This window comes from Carassius auratus, chromosome 47 (genome assembly GCF_003368295.1).
Source record: "Carassius auratus strain Wakin chromosome 47, ASM336829v1, whole genome shotgun sequence".
NCBI lineage: Eukaryota > Metazoa > Chordata > Actinopteri > Cypriniformes > Cyprinidae > Carassius > Carassius auratus.
Genome location: NC_039289.1, coordinates 716,332 through 734,210, shown reverse-complemented (window position 1 = coordinate 734,210; position 17,879 = coordinate 716,332). Strand labels below are relative to the sequence as shown.

At 35.9% G+C, this 17,879-nt stretch overlaps 1 protein-coding gene and 1 long non-coding RNA gene across 6 annotated transcripts in view; both read right to left on the bottom strand.

Moving 5' to 3' along the window:
* Positions 1-17,879, bottom strand: part of LOC113064690 (uncharacterized) — a 163,471-nt gene that overhangs the window by 144,793 nt on the left and 799 nt on the right. The window lies entirely within an intron of this gene.
* LOC113064669 (GRAM domain-containing protein 2B-like) lies at positions 1,675-16,501 on the bottom strand. Of its 5 annotated transcripts, none has more exons than XM_026235539.1 (13): positions 16,296-16,501; positions 8,138-8,266; positions 6,919-6,979; positions 6,768-6,840; positions 6,582-6,685; positions 6,392-6,490; positions 5,494-5,565; positions 5,349-5,417; positions 5,213-5,282; positions 5,072-5,134; positions 4,888-4,987; positions 3,568-3,675; positions 1,675-3,491 (listed from the first exon to the last, which is right to left on the bottom strand). In XM_026235539.1, the coding sequence occupies exons 1-13, from the start codon at positions 16,484-16,486 to the stop codon at positions 3,476-3,478; spliced, it is 1,155 nt and encodes a 384-aa protein (XP_026091324.1). In that variant the 5' UTR covers positions 16,487-16,501; the 3' UTR covers positions 1,675-3,475. The 5 variants fall into 5 exon arrangements, with proteins under 5 accessions (XP_026091324.1, XP_026091325.1, XP_026091327.1 ...); XM_026235540.1 differs by having other exon boundaries at positions 5,213-5,279; XM_026235542.1 differs by lacking the exon at positions 16,296-16,501 and adding an exon at positions 8,721-8,927 and having other exon boundaries at positions 5,213-5,279.

The window sequence follows — 17,879 nt, the reverse complement described above, 5'->3', positions numbered from 1 at the left end:
CAGGCATGGTTTGATTCAATGCAAAGTACTTTACCGAGCTCACTTGACAAATGCACGATTATAAAAAAAAAAATTCCAGACAAGAATGATGCTTGCAACCATTGTAAACAAGCTCCAGCAGCTCATGTGCACAATGTTCTGTTCATGCTCTCGATTAGTAGCCATTTGTTCCAATGTGTTTGACACACTGGGAAAAGCACTTAAATGTTGAACTGAATCCCAATCCACTGACAGCACCATACACCACTTACTCTAGACCCATTACTCTGGTAGCTAGAAGGAACATTCTCCTTAAATGGAGATGTGCCACTTCCCCTACTCACAATAGATGGGTACAAAATCATATTTCCCATGATACATAAACAGCATTCTTCCATCTTAGAAACATTGCCAAGCTACGAAACATGTTATCTGTTTCTGATGCAGAAAAGCTAGTTCATGCATTCATGACCTCTAGACTGGACTATTGTAATGCACTTCTAGGTGGTTGTCCTGCTTCGTCAATAAACAAGCTACAGGTCATCCAAAATGCAGCAGCTAGAGTCCTTACGAGGTCAAGAAAATATGATCATATTACCCCAATTTTACAGTCTCTGCACTGGCTACCTATTAAGTTCCGTATCAGTTACAAATGATCATTACTTACCTATAAGGCCCTAAATGGTTTAGCTCCAGCGTACCTAACTAGCCTTCTACCACGCTACAACCCATCACGCACCCTAAGGTCACAAAACGCTGGACTTTTGGTCGTTCCTAGGATAGCAAAGTCCACTAAAGGAGGTAGAGCTTTCTCACATTTGGCTCCCAAACTCTGGAATAGCCTTCCTGATAATGTTCGGGGTTCAGACACACTCTCTCTGTTTAAATCTAGATTAAAAACACATCTCTTTCACCAAGCATTTGAATAATGCATCTCTTTAATTGGGAGTATAGTTGTATCTGATCAAATGCGCACTCTTATTCTTTAGCTTGGGTTAAACTAATAAAATTTACTTTGTTAGAACAGCAGCTATGCTAATGATGTCTCTATTTGTTTCTATGCTGGGATCTTCATCCTTGTTTCCATATTCCTAAAAAGTCTCTTTGGGGACCCTTCTATGACATTGCTGCGAACCCCCTTTTATGGTTAATTAAGAGTCTCTGAAAGTCATGCAACAGTTTGTATAATGATTGTGCAACATTTGTTGGAAATCTGGAGAAAACCCGCTGTTGATGTTCTCAAAGCGTTTAGAGGTGAAGTCCTAAATAATGGGTCAATGCACCAACTTGCATGACCTTTTCCAGACCCACTGCAGAGAGAAATATAACAATATAGATCTACATGTGCAGATCAGATCACAATAACACACCCCCTTTTCTGCAATAGCAATGCAAACTTTTATAAATCTCCATTTGCTCGTTAACTTTTAAATGCAGCAATATGAGACCAACAATTTGCAATAGCGATGATTTATTGCTAAAGTGTAAGTAATATGTAATCCATAAAAAAGTAACCATTTGATATGATCAAGCACTTATTGAAAATCTACAAATTATTTAAACAGATGCTTATAATCTTCTGATAATTGCATTAATCTGATAATCCCTGTCTACAACAGCATAAATTGGACAATCTGAAAGTTGCATAAACCAAATTCCAGTAGACCGAGCTAAATAAACACTGGAGACAATGGCTTTCCTTAGCACTTGATTTATTCAAACAATGCCAAAGCCAGTCTCACAGAGACCAGTTTGAATTACACATTAGGCAATAAATAGACCAAACAAGAGTTTTACCGACATACTCATAGAAAAAAAATAACAATTTAATAGTGCAATACAAATTATGAAAGTTGGGTTTCTTGCATTGTGGTTATTAGACAGTGGTCGAGGCGACTTGCGACGTCCCGGCGACTGGACGAAATGTTGTGCGAATCCGTTTGCACGCATCAGTCCAACGAGGAATCTCCATTTCAGGAAAAAAAAAAAGCATGCATTCGTTTCGAGCAAGAAATTCCCATGCGCGTGTTTCACCGGGAACCAGCAGATGACCAAGATACCAAAACTGAGGTGTACCAATCCCATGATGCATTGCGAGTCAGTACTGGCCCTGAGCGAGAGGTTCTTAGCAGCATCCAATGCCTCAAACCCTCAACACAGCGCCCCCTCCAGGACTGGAGAGCGTCTCCACATTATAAAGTGCTCTTGAACGGCTACACGTTGCTTCTCTCTTGAACATATTGCAACATATTTATACAAACACACATATACACACGCACACACAAATCATGCATATTTGGGACCACGCCGTTTTCGTCAAGAATCGCGATTCATCTCCTTACGAGTCCTGAATGGAAATGCTCCGCTTAGGTTTGCGCAAACATGCGCGCTTGGTTTCAGCCATAAATCGGACGCTTCACAATACAACGTCCATCTCTTTTTTGCACAAAGTTTATTTATTAATTTTTTTCGGATTACGATAAAGACCAACAATGTTGGACTAATTCGTCTCCTTAGCGTATAAAAAAGACAAAAAGATACAAAAACTCGTTAAATACCTGATCTTAGCGTTTCTTGTGCATAGACTATACATACAATAATACTAAGGGCTGGCTAGCTAGCTTAGCATTTTTTTTTACGTTAAACCAAACCAGTGATTATCGCAACTCCTTAATTCGACATCGTTATTAAAGACTTTATTTTTATAATGGTCGTAAAAGTGGCCAAATAAAGGCGCTGCGATCAGTAAGGGTTGGTTAGCTAGCTTAGCTAATTTTTATCGTTAAAACTTAACCTATAATAATCGCAAGTCTTTTTTACGAAAAAAAAAAAATTGACGAAGAACAAACAAGACAAAGCTAGCCATTAAAAATAAGGAACTTGGGATGGGAAAAATGGACAAAAGCTATTCGTGAAATTTTATGATGCTCGTAATAACGATCAAACAAAGGTGCTGCAACGAGTAAGAGTTGGCTAGCTAGCTTAGCTATTTTTTTTATCGTTAAACCGAAACAAGTAATATTGAAACCACTTTATACAAAAAACAAAAAACGTAAGACTGAAGAAAAAGACAGTTATCAAAAATAAGGAAACTCAGAACTTACAAAGAAAAAAAAAATATTTGCGACGTTTTTGGATGGTTGTAAAAGTGATCAAACGAAGGCATAGCAATGAATAATAACCGATGAAATGCTTTTCCACAGAAGTCTTTCACACTTCTCAAAGACAAACCTGTTGTCTTTGGTTGTTTTTTTGGGAGAGTCACTGTTGCGCTAACACAAACCGAATGGCTGCGAGCGAAGACACACCCGCTTTTCATAAAAACCAGCGTCTCATAATCCATGCCCTTTAGTCGTATCCTTGGCAGAGACGCACAGAGTTTAGCAGCTGGTGCATGTGCAAATAAAGGTCCTTCCCAGCATTCCTTGCGGCAGCTAGTGGATCTTTAAGAACGTTTTTTGGTGGTTCTTTCCAAAGTTCAGATGGATGAGATCTCTTACGTTTCTTTGTACCTGAAATGCCAAACAAATAACGTGATTTTCTAATGCTTTAAGATGTAAAACATCAGTGTAATAGGACCCTATTTACCCGCTTTGTAGAGTGAATTCGGGAAGGGCTCCGAGAGACGTCAGCTGCTCTTCTAAGGCCACGATACGCAGGCCAATATAGCCAGACGACAACAAGAGCAGAAACACCCTGAACCAGAGAAAAGGAAGATTAAACGCATGTTTGTTGTCAGACCTGGAGGGCGTGTCATATCACGCTAATCATCACATTCCTGTACTGCTGAAATCTGACAAGACGAGACTCGTTTGACTGGCAAGAAGTTATATTTTGGACACATAATCAGGCTGAGAAGAATCTCGGATGATTAGTCACTGAAATTACAAGAAACATAGCAGCCTACTGACAGAACTGGTTATGTTGCTATAGCTGACAATACGACCGTTTAACGCAAGTGTTTAATTTCAAGTATTTTTAAAAACAAGGTGTGTCATCAAATTATATATATATATAAAAAAAAGTAAGCCTCATATTTTTAGTAAAAGTAAAAAAATTTTTTTTTTTATATTTGTAATAATACACATTTGGTAATACATTATAAATGTTATACAAATATGACCAATTTAGTAAATATTACTTTAATACTTATCAAACACTAATCATTTTTTCCTAAAAGTTTTTAAGCTAAATATTTTAGTAAATAATATTTAAAAAAAGGTAAACATTTGCATAACGTTCATAAATCATGTTTTCATTTTTTTCTACAAATGATTTTTTTACTAAATATTCGTATAACATTTATAAATTATTTTTTGCAAAAGGATTTCATAAATGTATCTAGTCAGGATACATGAATATTCTATAAATTGAGTAAATATTTATGTATTTTTGAATAAATAAAATCTTGCATTTAGTAAATATACATATAACATCTATCATCCATCAAAAATCTTTTATAAATCTTTTAGTACATATTTGCATAATTTTACTAATTAATTTCTCTTTTATAAATATACTAAATACTTTTTATTAATATATATATAAATACACACACACACACACACATATATATTCAATACATTATTTCTAGTAAATATAACAAAATATTTTAATACATTTTAGATATTCTTTTTACTAAACGTTTACTGTAACATACATTTTGTTTAGTAAACATTTGATAAACTTTTTTATAAGCAATATTATTAACTATAATATTTTTTTTTTTCATTTACAAAATTATTTCATCAATTTAATAAACTGTATTAATTATTTTCATAAATATTTTGTAAATATTCTATAAATTATTAAAAGTCAATATTTCCAAAATGCACTTTTTTTTGTCCTACACAAAGGTGTGTTAAATCTATTTTGGAGTGTATTTCCTGTAATATGTGTTTTCCTCACAGGATCAGGTAGATGAGCAGCAGAGTGTTGAGGTTGTTGACTTCTCTCTGGACGAGGAGAGACCGCGCTCGATCAGTCACGCTCCAGACCCACCAACTTCCTGCGGCGACAGGAAGCAGAATCTCTGTTAGCCAATCAATCAAACACATGCTCACTCAAAGTCCCTGAGATCGGTGTGTCGTACCGGTGTCTCCGTCCCCCGAGCTCTCGTCTGCCGTCTGCGCTGGGCTCTCGATCGCAGTGTTTTCTGAAACACAGAAGCGGACGGTGTTTAAACACACTCATCACACGGCCGTGGGACGTTCAGTTTGACGTCTGTACGCACCTGGAGCGAGTCGAGGCATCGGAGGAGACGTCTGGAAGGATTCGTCTAGACTGGACTGACTGGAGCTCTGCTGGAGAGACACAGGGTGAAAACCAGATTTTCTCGAGGCGTCCTGAAGCCCAGAGCGCTCACTTACCACCGGTCTGACCGCATCGAGGCTGTTCTCGGCTGATGAGAAGAGAGGGCTGCTGTTGGCACTTCCTTCCTGTCAGAGAGCAGAGCAGCGAAGCGTCAGGAGCGAATGAAAACAGAAGAAATCACGAGAGCAATCGCTTACTCACCTCCAGCTGAGCACAGATGGATCGCAGAAGCTTATAGCAGCCTTCTCTGTTACGCAGAGACACGAATAAATACTGCAACACACAGACACAACAATTCACCTGGTTTAATACCGATAATAATTATATTAATAATCACTTTAATAAATATAATCTTATTTTTATACACAGATTTAATATATTACAGATACAAGTCAATCTCAAAATAAATTAATATATTAATACGCAACAGATATAATTAAATCTCTTAATAAAATGTTTAAGAAAGACGTATTTAAAAATGCTACAGGTACAAGTAAATCTCTAAATAAATAAAAATACATATATATATTATTGAAAATAAAATAAAAACTGATAAAATATTTCAATAATTTATATATATTTATATATATATATATGTGTGTGTGTGTGTGTGTGTATGTGTATATACACGCATACATTTAACAATATTCAAATAAAAATAAATAATTTAACATTTGTTTTATGAAAATAAATGTATACAAATATAAAGTATTGGGAATTTTTACTTGTGTATTTCTTTGCATTCAATTCCCATTATTATCAATCCTTCACTTATATATATATATATATATATATATATATATATATATATATATATATATATATATATATATATTTTTTTTTTTATTTTTATTGTAACGCAATGTAACTTTTATTTGTATTAATTTGCATTATTCAGTACATCGCACTAAAATGACTGCAACATTTATTTTAATTAATTACAATTAAATGTACATTTCCACAAAAAATGACTGCAGTGCATTATTTTTTTTAATAATTAGCATTAATCAGTACATGTCACAAAAATGTACCGTGATGCATTAATATTGATAGACGTGCTCTGTTGATTCTCGTGGGTGTGAGTGTTTGTGGATCTGACCTTCTCTCCGTCTGTGGTTCGGATGGAGATGGCGTTCGGTACGAGCAGCGCTGTGTTCTGCTTCTTCAGGACGCTCACTCTGGCGACGGGGACCAGCAGCTGAAACACACACACACACACACACACACACACAGCTGTTAAACGGGGCTGTGATCGGGGCTCAGGGCCTGTGGATCGGAGGCTTCCTCACCTTGGTGTCTTTGAGCAGCACGGAGGAGAAGAAGCACAGGCTGCTGTCGGTGATGTACAGACGGCCGTGATAAGGCACTTCCTTCTGCAGCGCACACACGTAAGCTGGAACACACGATAACACACTCGTCAAACAGAGACTGACGTCACAGACACGCCTCAGATCCGTGTGTAGAGATAAACTCACCATGCAGCAGCTCTTCAGTCTCAGGGACTTCTGGGAAGAGTCTGTGGAAGGTTTTGTTGTGCTTCATAAAGCTCTGAAAAGAACAATGAAATGGGAATCAGAAGTGTTTTGACACGTCACACTTGAAGACATTAATGAAACGTGGTCTTACACTTCTTGAGTTGAGGCTCTCGCTTCTCTCCAGAGGTCTGTCGACATCAAGAGTCTGAGAGCTGACGATAAAACATATGTATAGAATTAAAAAAATTTTTTTTATATATATACAGCTTTTTATACTTTAGCATTTTTTTTTAAAAATATATTAAATGTTCTTTGTATATGAAAACCCAAGATATTTTAAATAAATGTACTTTGCTTTGAAGAAAACAAATGTTTTTTTTAATTAGTTCTCCCTTATTTAAATGAATAAAAAAAAAATTTATATATGAAAATTACATTTTAGATATCGGTAAAGGCCTAAAACAGATATATTTAATATATTATTTAAAAACGACTTTTTTAAAAGAAGAATAAATTGTATAATTTTTTCATAAATTTATTTTTGGTTTGTTTTACAACAATAAATGTAAAGATATCGGTACATTTTAGATATCGGTAAAGGCCTACAACATTTGAATTATTATGAATAGATATATTTAATATAAAATATAAAATATTTAATTATACTATTTATTTCCTTTCAAAACGTTATTATTTCTTTTTTTATTATTTATTTATTTACTTATTTTAGGTTTGTTTTACGACAATAAATGTAAAGATATCGGTACATTTTAGATATGGGTAAAGGACTAAAACACGTTTGACATTATAAATATTTAATATTTAATAATAACTTTTTTAAAGAAAAATAAATAGTTTAATTTCTTCTTTATTTGTTTATTTATTTAAGGTTTGTTCTACAACAATAAATGTAAAGATATCGGTACATTTTAGATATCGGTAAAGTTCTAAAACATGTTTGACACACTATAAATGGATATAAATCATATAATTTATTATTTAAGGTTTGTTTTAGACAATAAATTAATAATTGGCAAATAAATAATGTATAAATATATGCATATTTATTTATTTTATTAAAATATTAATACATATTTTATTAATTGTATAACCACTATTTTTAAAGACACCATCTAGATTTTTTTCTCTTTTTTTTCACAAATACACCACTCATTTTAGATATTGATGAAGATAAAACAAATAAATATTTAATATAATCATTTTTTTGTATTTTATGTATTTATTTATTTCTCTAGACTGAAAAGATATATTGATAAAGGTCATAAAACCATTCTAAAAAAAATTTCTCCACCCATCGCATTGTTAGGCTGGTCTACAGAAGCAGAGCTGGTTAAACAACACTCTTGTACCTTGGCTGGTTCAGACTCTTGGTCTCCAGCTGATTTTCCTCCAAACTGATCGTCTTCTTGCTCCCCAGCTTGCTTTTCGTCCTCCCCTTCTTCACCTTGGCGGGGATCGTCCCGGCGTCCACCGCATAGCTGTGAAACCAGCAGAGAACCAACGTCAGCCGCTCACAAGCTTAAACACCGCCTGACTTCACGAGCTCACACCAACAGATGGGAAATACTGGGCATTTATTAAGGTCAACACCATATCTAGCACATAATGACATCAGATCAGCTTTACGAGTTTCTCTGAGCGTTGATACCAGTGTAATGGTTAAACAGAGTCAAACAACGGGAGAGCAAATATATTATAAAACAGGCCAAGAGCACTTCACTCCGACCTCTATAACACAACCACAGCAGTAAAAACTCAAGAATAAACACTACAGACTGAAAAACAACCTTCAAAGCAAACCCCGCACCAATTCTCACTTGGAAACTGCTAGTAGAATTCAACAGGTAATACACTGAATGCAGCCCATTGATTGTAAAGCTACTCTAACAGTACAATTACTCCAATGCTCTTGCTTAGAGAGGACTTGCTTACCTGTAGAGATTATTTCCATGCCTGCGAGATAAGCGTAAACTCAACGATCTGTTCATTCTCAGTACAAAACTGGCCTCAAGCCATAACTCTGGAATCTGATGCTCGGCCAAAAGCAATAAATAACGAGTACAGGCTCAGCGAGTCTAGAAAACACAGGGCTGATCTGCGGCCGCTTTCCAGTGGGAACTGCTGCCTTCCTCTGTATGCAAATGAGAGGGGCGGAGCTAGAACTCAGCTGTGGTCTGCGGTGGCCCCAATGGGAGCTGCTCTCTTCACACTGTATGCAAATGAGTGGGCGGAGCTGCAGGCAGAGTTCTGGTCTGAGGTTGTGCTGCTTTTTCCTGTATGGAAATGTGAGTGGGCGGAGCCTCTGACCTCAGATGGTGTGACAGTGGCTTGCTGATGTAATGAACACCTGCACGCAGACGCAGGAGCTGCAGGTGAAAACAGGCTGGGAAACACTGGACAACAAGCGAAAGCATTTTCAGTGAAAATGAGATGATTTACTGAAGCGAAAGTCGAATCGCTGTAATTCTTCACCTGAAGGAACTCAAAGTAACTGCTTCCTCATTCAGCACTGAGGGGGTTTTTATGTCCATTTTGGCCACTACATATGCGACGCACAGCTGCTGGAAACCACGTCACCTTTCCCAGCATTCAGAGCCATTACATTTATGACTCGATGACAAACTGGTGACTTGCTGAATTATATATAGGTTAAAAGACAGCACATGACATGTAATGATAACACTTACAGTCATATGACTATGTATCACACTCTAACAAGTAGGAATTAATATTTTATATATATATATATATATATATATATATATATATATATATATATATATATATATATATATATATATATATATATATATATATATATATGTGTGTGTGTGTGTGTGTGCGTGTGTGTGTACATATAGATAGATAGTTAAGAAATCTATAAAATCATTTATTTTCCTTCATTTAAATAAAAGAATATATAAAGGAAATTTGAAAATGGCAAATATATATATTACTTGTTTGAAAAACAGTAAAAAAAAAATTTTTTTTACTTCTCTTTCTTTAAAGAAATATTTTTCTTTAAATATGACAATAGCAGATATGTATATCTTACATATTTATTTTGTTTGCAAGAAAATATATTATCATTTATTCATTTTTACTTTTGTTTTATTTTTTCTTCCTAAATGAAAATGCCATATTTTTTATATTTTGAAATAGCCAGTCTTCTTATATATATATATATATATATAAAAACATAATATTTCTTTTTATATTAATTTAATTTTAACAAATGTCTACATGAAAACAATATTATTATCAAAAGCTAAATAAATAAATAAAATTTCTTGAAACAAATTAACTTTTTTTAAAGAAAACTTAGCTTTTTCTTCAAACGTAAACTTGCCACATGTGTGTGTATCCCCCCCCCCCCCACACACACACACATATGTATAATAACATTAAAACCTATTACCCAAATAAATAAAAAAATTATAAATAATGAGCTGGCATGCAGGGCATGTCTTTCTCTATAACGCTGTTGCGTAACAATTACGAATTACTCGCAAATGCCACGGAAAAATTCCAGAGTTTATATGCGAGCCAAAACAGAACAAAAGAGAATATTGCGACACGAGGAAGCTGCAGCCACTGAAATAACGTCTAGAACCCGACAGAGTTCAGCCAGCTATTGTTTGAGCGTTTCATCTCGAATCCTTTAGATGCCAACGCAAATAGATGTGGCACGCAAACACATTCAAAAGCAGAGCCGCACCTGCAAGTGTGTGTGTGTGTGTGTGTGAGATAGAATAAAATGGGAATTATTACATTTTCGTACGTTTTTAGTGCTGATATTGATTGATTACTTTTATAATTTCACCAAAATTATTAAATTGCAATTACTACTACTAATAAAAATTGATAAAAATACAAATAAATAAAAATGTAAACTAATAACTATTATTAGTAGTATAAGTATTCCGTAATATATTATTTGATCAATTATTTTGCATACAGGAAAATTACAGAATCTAATAATGAAATATGTCTCAAATGGTTGTTCTTATAACATATGATAATAACGTGATTCTGGTGATGCAGTAACTTTTTACTGTATTACATCAGATATTTACACAAAATGGTTTAAGCATAAACTAAAGCATTTACTGAATCACCTCATTATCTTCAAGCAAAATGTAATTGCTTTGCTTTTGCAATCAGCTTAAAATCAATCCAGACGAGCTCTCGATGTATTATAGACGCTGAAGCACACGTCATATTGCAGATCTATTTTTAGATAGCTTCACCTTTAACTGGCATCAATAAACCCCCAACCAGAGCTTTCTCATGTCTGAGGTTGTGTTTTCAGGCTAAACACAGGTATTTTAGGAATCTGCTGCCCTGCTGTGGGCGTTTAGAAGAATGAAAGCTGGCAACGTCACCTGAGAAATGAAACCGTTAAATAAACCAAACAGATTGATTCAATGCCATTATGATTTCAGCTGTGTCACTCAGGTTTAGTGGCACTAGAACAATAATAACGCACCGTGAGATCCTGTTTAACAGACTTATATATCATGCACAAACAATAAACCTCACCATTTCTATTTGGCCTAGAGCTGCATAGTGATTTAAAGAGGTGATAACGAGCATCAAACACACCTCGCTGACTGGTCTGATGCTGAATAGATACAGCTCGAGGCTCGCAGAAATGCCAAGCGAGCTCAAACCAGATGAGATAAGCAACAAGCAGTGGCATACACACCAAACAAGGAAATGTGTTGGAGTTCAAGGCCAGCGATAAACGCTTATCACGCTCGCCTTTGTGCTGACTGCGAAAGTTTAGTCTCCGCAAATGAGTCAAAATGTTCCAGAACCTCTGGTTTTGGTGATTTAATTGGCACGAACATAGACAGAACTAGTCAACGTTTAGGTCTTTAAAGTGGTTTGTGTTCAATCCGCTAGCTATGAAAAGAAATCCCCAGCAAGCTCTCAGCTCCACGGCGTATTCGTAGTTTCTCACGATTATATTATATATATCTCAGAGCTTAAGAAGTTCGAAATGTCTCCTACCTTCCCAAATCCTCACACGCGGCTGTATCCAAGCGGTTTGGATCCTTCTCGCCATCCATTGCGGCGTCTTCCCAAACGCTAGCGACTACTGAACCACTTTTGACCAGGTGGACTAGATGCTGAGCAATAGGGTCTAAAGGTTTCCTTTACAGCGGTTCCGTTACACAAGCGCAAGCCATCGGGGAAAAAGTGAGATAATGGGGCACAGGAAAACCAAAGTGGGAGTCGAAGGAGGGATGAAGGATCCCACAGTGGCCTATCTGAATCCCATTGAAGGAATACAAACTACTGAAGACATGCAAACAAAGCCTCGCTGGTGGCCAGCTACTGTCTTTGTGATGGGGCAGATGGTCAACAACCCCATGGGAGCACCACAAGACCAGGAGCAAGGATCTGATTTGGCCAACACCGGAAGAAAATTAATATTTGAAGGACACTGGAAAGTTTCTGTGTGAACCTGAAATAGCTTTCCAACGGTTCAATTCTGACTTTTGAGAGAGCCAAAAATCGTTACTTTACAGTTTAGATTTTGGTATTTTTTTAATCAATTAGAAATCTGAAAACAAACGCAAAACGACACATGAGAAAACAAACCAAAATCTTAAGCAAGTAAAACCATTTAAATTATCTGACTTAAAATTAAATGGTTACTTTGAAATTGAAAGGCTTTTTTTTATCCATTACAAATCCAGACACAACAAATGCAAAACATTACATGGAAAAACTGACCATAGTCCAGTTTAAACCTTTGAAAACGCTAAATTTAAACTTTGAGTGCCAAGAAATTGTAATTTTGAAGTTGAATATTTATATTATTATAATAATATATATTTTATAATAACTTACATGTCCAAAATCAAATTGATACAGTATAGAAACTAACCAAAATCCAGTTTAAACGCGTAAAAACAGCTAAATTCTGACTTTAAAAGAAAAAATAATAGTTTAGATTTTTCTTATTCAATTAAAACTCCAAAGACAAAAAAATTCCATTCAAAATGATTCAAGGAAAACCAGAGCAAAACCCAATTTTTATGTGAAATAGATAAATAAAAATACTCAAATTATAGTTTCGAACAACATCAAAATGAATCAAGATTTCTGATTCCAATCATCTTCAATAAGCTAAGCTAAAGACAGCTAAAAACTCAATGAAAACCAGTGTTATTTTAGTTTGAGAATTACTTTTTATTTCCCTATTTTAATTTGAGACTGTTTGTTTAATTTGTCTTTTTTAAAACATCCATACGGATTGTATTAATTTTGTATTTGCGTCTGCTAAATGAATAAATGTAATGTATTTTACTTTTAGTTCCAGCTAATTAAGGAAGTCAAGATAACCTATAAGAAAATTCTAAATGTTGTAAATTCCTTTTCTTTTTATTACCACTGAACCTTTTCTCCATCTGACCCCTGACCTCCTTGTGCCATTATAAAGATGATTCATCTCTGGCCTAATGCACATTCACACACTCAAGCCTTCAAGGCTAATGTTTGCAAATGGAAACGCATTAGCTCATATACATCCTCAGCTGCACGGTGACTCACCAAAGATAGCTTAAAGATCCTTGTCCAGGCCTGAAAACAAGAAGTTCTTGAATCTTAAGTTCTGTCTTTATTTATAATCAGGATTCCTCAGGGCGTTCTGTACTTCTGTTTATAAACAAGACGCCATGTTCTAACGGAGACGTTCCATGCTAGCATAAAGTGATATGGAGAACATCAGGTCAGTTTTCATTGCATAAGCACAAGATTTTCACGCTCTGTAAAACACAAGGGTCCTAGATCACCATTGGTTGACAGTTGGGAGGAACTGTTGACCAAATGCAATTCAAGATCACTGCCAATAAGCGACGTATAAATCAGAGATCGACGGGTTGAATTGGGTCAATGCTGCACACCAGGAAACACACAGATCATTTTCAAGAAAGCCTCCGTTAGAATTCACTAGTTGAGCAAGTCGTGAGTTATTCAGCTTGCAAAATGATTGGACATGAGAACAAGGTCACACCACTCGTAGATAATAAAAGGTCTTTCATCAGCGTGTGATAAATGAGCTGAGTGGGTGTTTACAGAAAAAAAAAACTGTGCAACCACATGAAAATTTGAGCTGCACTATTCAACCAATAACAAACCACACTTGGTTGTCCTATACATCTAAAAAGTTAAATAAATAACATCTAAACACAGAAACTACATAAAGTCCAAACTTCATATTCATACACCAAAACTTGGTCTCAAAACCCAAGATGACTTGCAAAAAAACCAAAGGTCAAACTCTAAGCAAGACTTTTGAACAATGAAACCTGATCTAACATTGTCAAAGAAAGGAACAGAACAAGGTTTAGGCCTTGACTTCTATCGAGCCATGATGTCCATTCAAGAGACAACACCAATCCCTGTGGACATACCACAGCTCGGCTCTTGTGGACCAAAGCTATGACAAAGAGGACATTTGTGCAAGTCATGTGACCTGAAGGCATCTCACTTCCTCAGCCTAAACAGAAAGAGGTCTTTCTTTTCATATACCAATAGAGTCCAAAAAAAAAAGAGTGGAAAACCCAGACAGGAATCACATGAAACAAGTCATATTTTGTTCTTTTGGCGCGGTTGTTATTATAGCTTAGGGGAACTTTGGGGAAGTACATCATGCAAGTGATGGGTTTTTTCAGTAAATGTGCTCAAGGTACAGGGCACCAATATGTCATCGCTTCCTCAATGTTTTTTTCACCAAATCCGTGTGAAATGCCCCCAGCACTGCACACGGATTTGGTGAAATCCAACTGCAACGTTGAGCGTTTGCTTGACTTTCGCAGGCAACATGTTAATGAAGAATCAAGGATATTGCTTTGAATTTACGCACTAAGAGGCAGAAAGACTTTAATGCGCCAAATCCAATCTTGGTGGTCCAATCTTACTCATGGGATCCCTCCTGATCTTCCAAAATGACCCCGAATCTATCCTAACAAAGTTCCTTATGTAGGAGCGGTGCTCAAAAGCAATTGTGCAAGAACTCAAGTATAACTCAACGTGCTTTACTGATCATCTATATGAATGATAGTTTTCTTATCAAGGTCCAGAGAAGCTAATTCAATTCCAATGGGAAGCCATATTAGCCCGGACAGCTTGCTCACACCTGGCACAAGCTTTTGGGCTAAAAATAAACTCTGATAGATAACGTGACCCACATATGTTGGAATACCAATACAACTGAGGGTCTGTCTGCGAGATCATCTGTTTATTTGGTCAATCTAAACCACTTACTAGGGCACTGTGATGTCGACATTTACCACATGCTGTAATTTAATTACGACACATTCCTGCTCCAAATTACATTTAGCACCATCACTGAAGACAATGCAGTTTGGTCAGACTGAAGGAGTTAATTGAAAACTCACACCGTGATGATGGTTAGGAATTTAGAGCATACTGGCAATGTGGATTGGTTTGTTTATGTCACAATTGCAGATGAGTGCTACACTGGTGTAAGTATAGCTGGACTGAACTGATATATTAATAGCCATATTTTCTTTCAGATGGCTCAATGTAAAGCACAAGTAACCCACTCATTGGAAAATGTGAGTCAGGGAAATCAGCTCTGGTCTAAAAGTATCCCAGTAATTCCTTTACAATAACATGAATGATGCAGTCCAGGTACAGTACCGGCTTAACGACTCTAATAATAACCAACACAAAGACTCAAGTCCACATGAGAAGCTGATATTATAGAATGCTATGTTTTAGGAGTTTGGAGGTTTTCACGGAGGCTGATTTTGTAAATACAATTTAAAAAAAACAGTTTTCGGATATGAATGTATGTCATATATTACCATATACATACACAATATTAAATATGCACCATTTGTTATACCATAATTCACCATGGCATGCAAAACACACACTGGTACTGGCATGATACATGCTAAAAACAACATTACTATTATCAGCCATTGTAGATGGCATTTTACCATTGTATTTACTTAACAAAAACATACCGTGACAGTCCCATAGTGGTTGTATCAGATGTTATTTTAACATGTACCATAGTATTTCATTGTAATCCAATGCTCTACCATGGTACCTGTGGTGTTGATTAAATGGTATTTTTTGTAAATAAACACCAATGTTTACATCTTCACTGTACCATAAATGGAATGCAGTAAAAAGCATTAACGACATGGATATTTAGGAAAGGAAAAAAGCTATTTTTATACTATAAAAGCATATAAAGTAATAAATAAAACGACATCCAATCTGTATTGAATAAGATAATTAGTCAAAGGGAAGAAATAATGTCATCACAAACGTGCACGCGCACACATAGGGAGGACTATAGCTATGAAAGATCCTCAGTCTGACCTATATCAATAAAAACAACGCCCATCACACAACCTTATCAACACAGACACACTAGTGCCTTTTAATTATAATATGAACACAACATTAACATATGTAAATGAGCTGCGAATAACCGGATGTTATGTTACTCACCTATCCTTCATTAAATGCTTGATTTTCGATATGGCGCTCTCGTCGATCTTTCTCAGAAACGTTTTAAATCTCTCCCTCTTGTTTTCCAGCATTCTTCCTCTACGCAGATCGACACACGCGGACAAAACACGCCGGTGCACGAGGACGCGATGATCCGGTTTCTCTCCGGCGTCCCGTGAACGCGGCCTCATTAACAAAATGAGACAAAATCGGACCAAGCGCTGGCGGCCAATCAGAGCGCATCTGATCAGCCGCGGAGACCAATCACGGCGCGACCCTAGCGCTCTAATCTCCGCCCATGCCCTTTTATGGGCAGGACGCGTGTTTGCATGCAACGTGGTGGTTTGAGGGAGGAAGTCAGGGTGGAGAACTAGTGTGAAAAGCTGATTGTACACTTACACACAAGTCTAGTGTTTTGAACTCTGTTCTCACGTTTGAACAGGTCATGAGCATCTAAATGTCCACTAGTGATTTGAGAAATCTAATTATTTTTTTATTTCTCTTACGTGAATCACACACATGAAACACTTCAGTCCCCCGGCTGAATAATTTCATAATCAAATCATGCCATCACTGAAGAAATGATCATTTCAACACAATGTTCCACGGGATCATCTCATTGCTTTTGCACACACCGTGTCACATGACATCTCATGATCTGTAATCAAAAGCTGAATTGTACACCCCCTTTTGTTTTATTTATTTATTTTTTAAATAGATTTTATCTATTGTAAGTCGATTTGAATGAAAGCATCCGTCTGCCAAATGATTACATAAATATTACGGTGGAACAGTTCTACTTTTTCACAGTTCGTTTGTTTCACGGTTTTAGAGTCACGGTTTCAGTACCGCTGTATTTGCTATGTTTATGGAAAAACTATACTTTAAAATATATATATATTATCATATTATTAAGAATATTCTAACTACAAGCAACAGCACAAATAAATACAACAGAGTAAAGATACAAATAAAATAAACTGACTTTCAGGTATTTTTTTAGGTAGGTCTTGCATTAGATTTTAAGTACAGAATTTAAATAAATTAATAAAATGTAAAATAGCATTGCATTTTGGACTATAAATTAAATGCAAAATGTCTCAGTTCACATTACTTTAATCTCCGATCTCGTGTGCAAGTGTTTTGTTTGCATGTATGTCATTGCAGCAGCACATTTAACTTTAATTGTAATTACACTGACTGGATCTACCTTTGAATCAAATTATTTTAATGCACACCTTTTAGCCAATCCGAAACAAATATTCAGACAAACCATGGTATAAATAAATTTATTACAGTAACCATTCAACAAACCAAGCAACTAATGGTTGTGTTAAGGAAAAAAAAGAACACTTTTTGTGTTTGTGTCAATTTGCTAAAGTAGACAGTAGTGTTCCTGTAGCTCAATTGGTAGAGCATTGTGGGGTTGGGGGTTCGATTCCCCAGGAACACTTGATAGGTAAAAAATTGATAGCCTGAATGCACTGTAAGTCGCGTCTGCTAAATGCATAATTTTAATTTAATTTAACTTGAAGAGCAGTCTGTAGATTGAGATGAAGGTCCTTTCCAAACCGCATCTTCACT

Bases quoted from the DNA above. Each gene is read 5' to 3' on its own strand.
- LOC113064669 (XM_026235538.1), bottom strand. From the start codon at position 16,486: ATGAGGCCGCGTTCACGGGACGCCGGAGAGAAACCGGATCATCGCGTC. The intron at 6,491-6,581 runs GTGAGGAAGCCT...TGTGTGTTTCAG, and splicing joins TGCTGCTCAAAGACACCAAG to CTGCTGGTCCCCGTCGCCAG. The intron at 5,418-5,493 runs GTGAGTAAGCGA...GCTCTCTGACAG, and splicing joins CCATCTGTGCTCAGCTGGAG to GAAGGAAGTGCCAACAGCAG.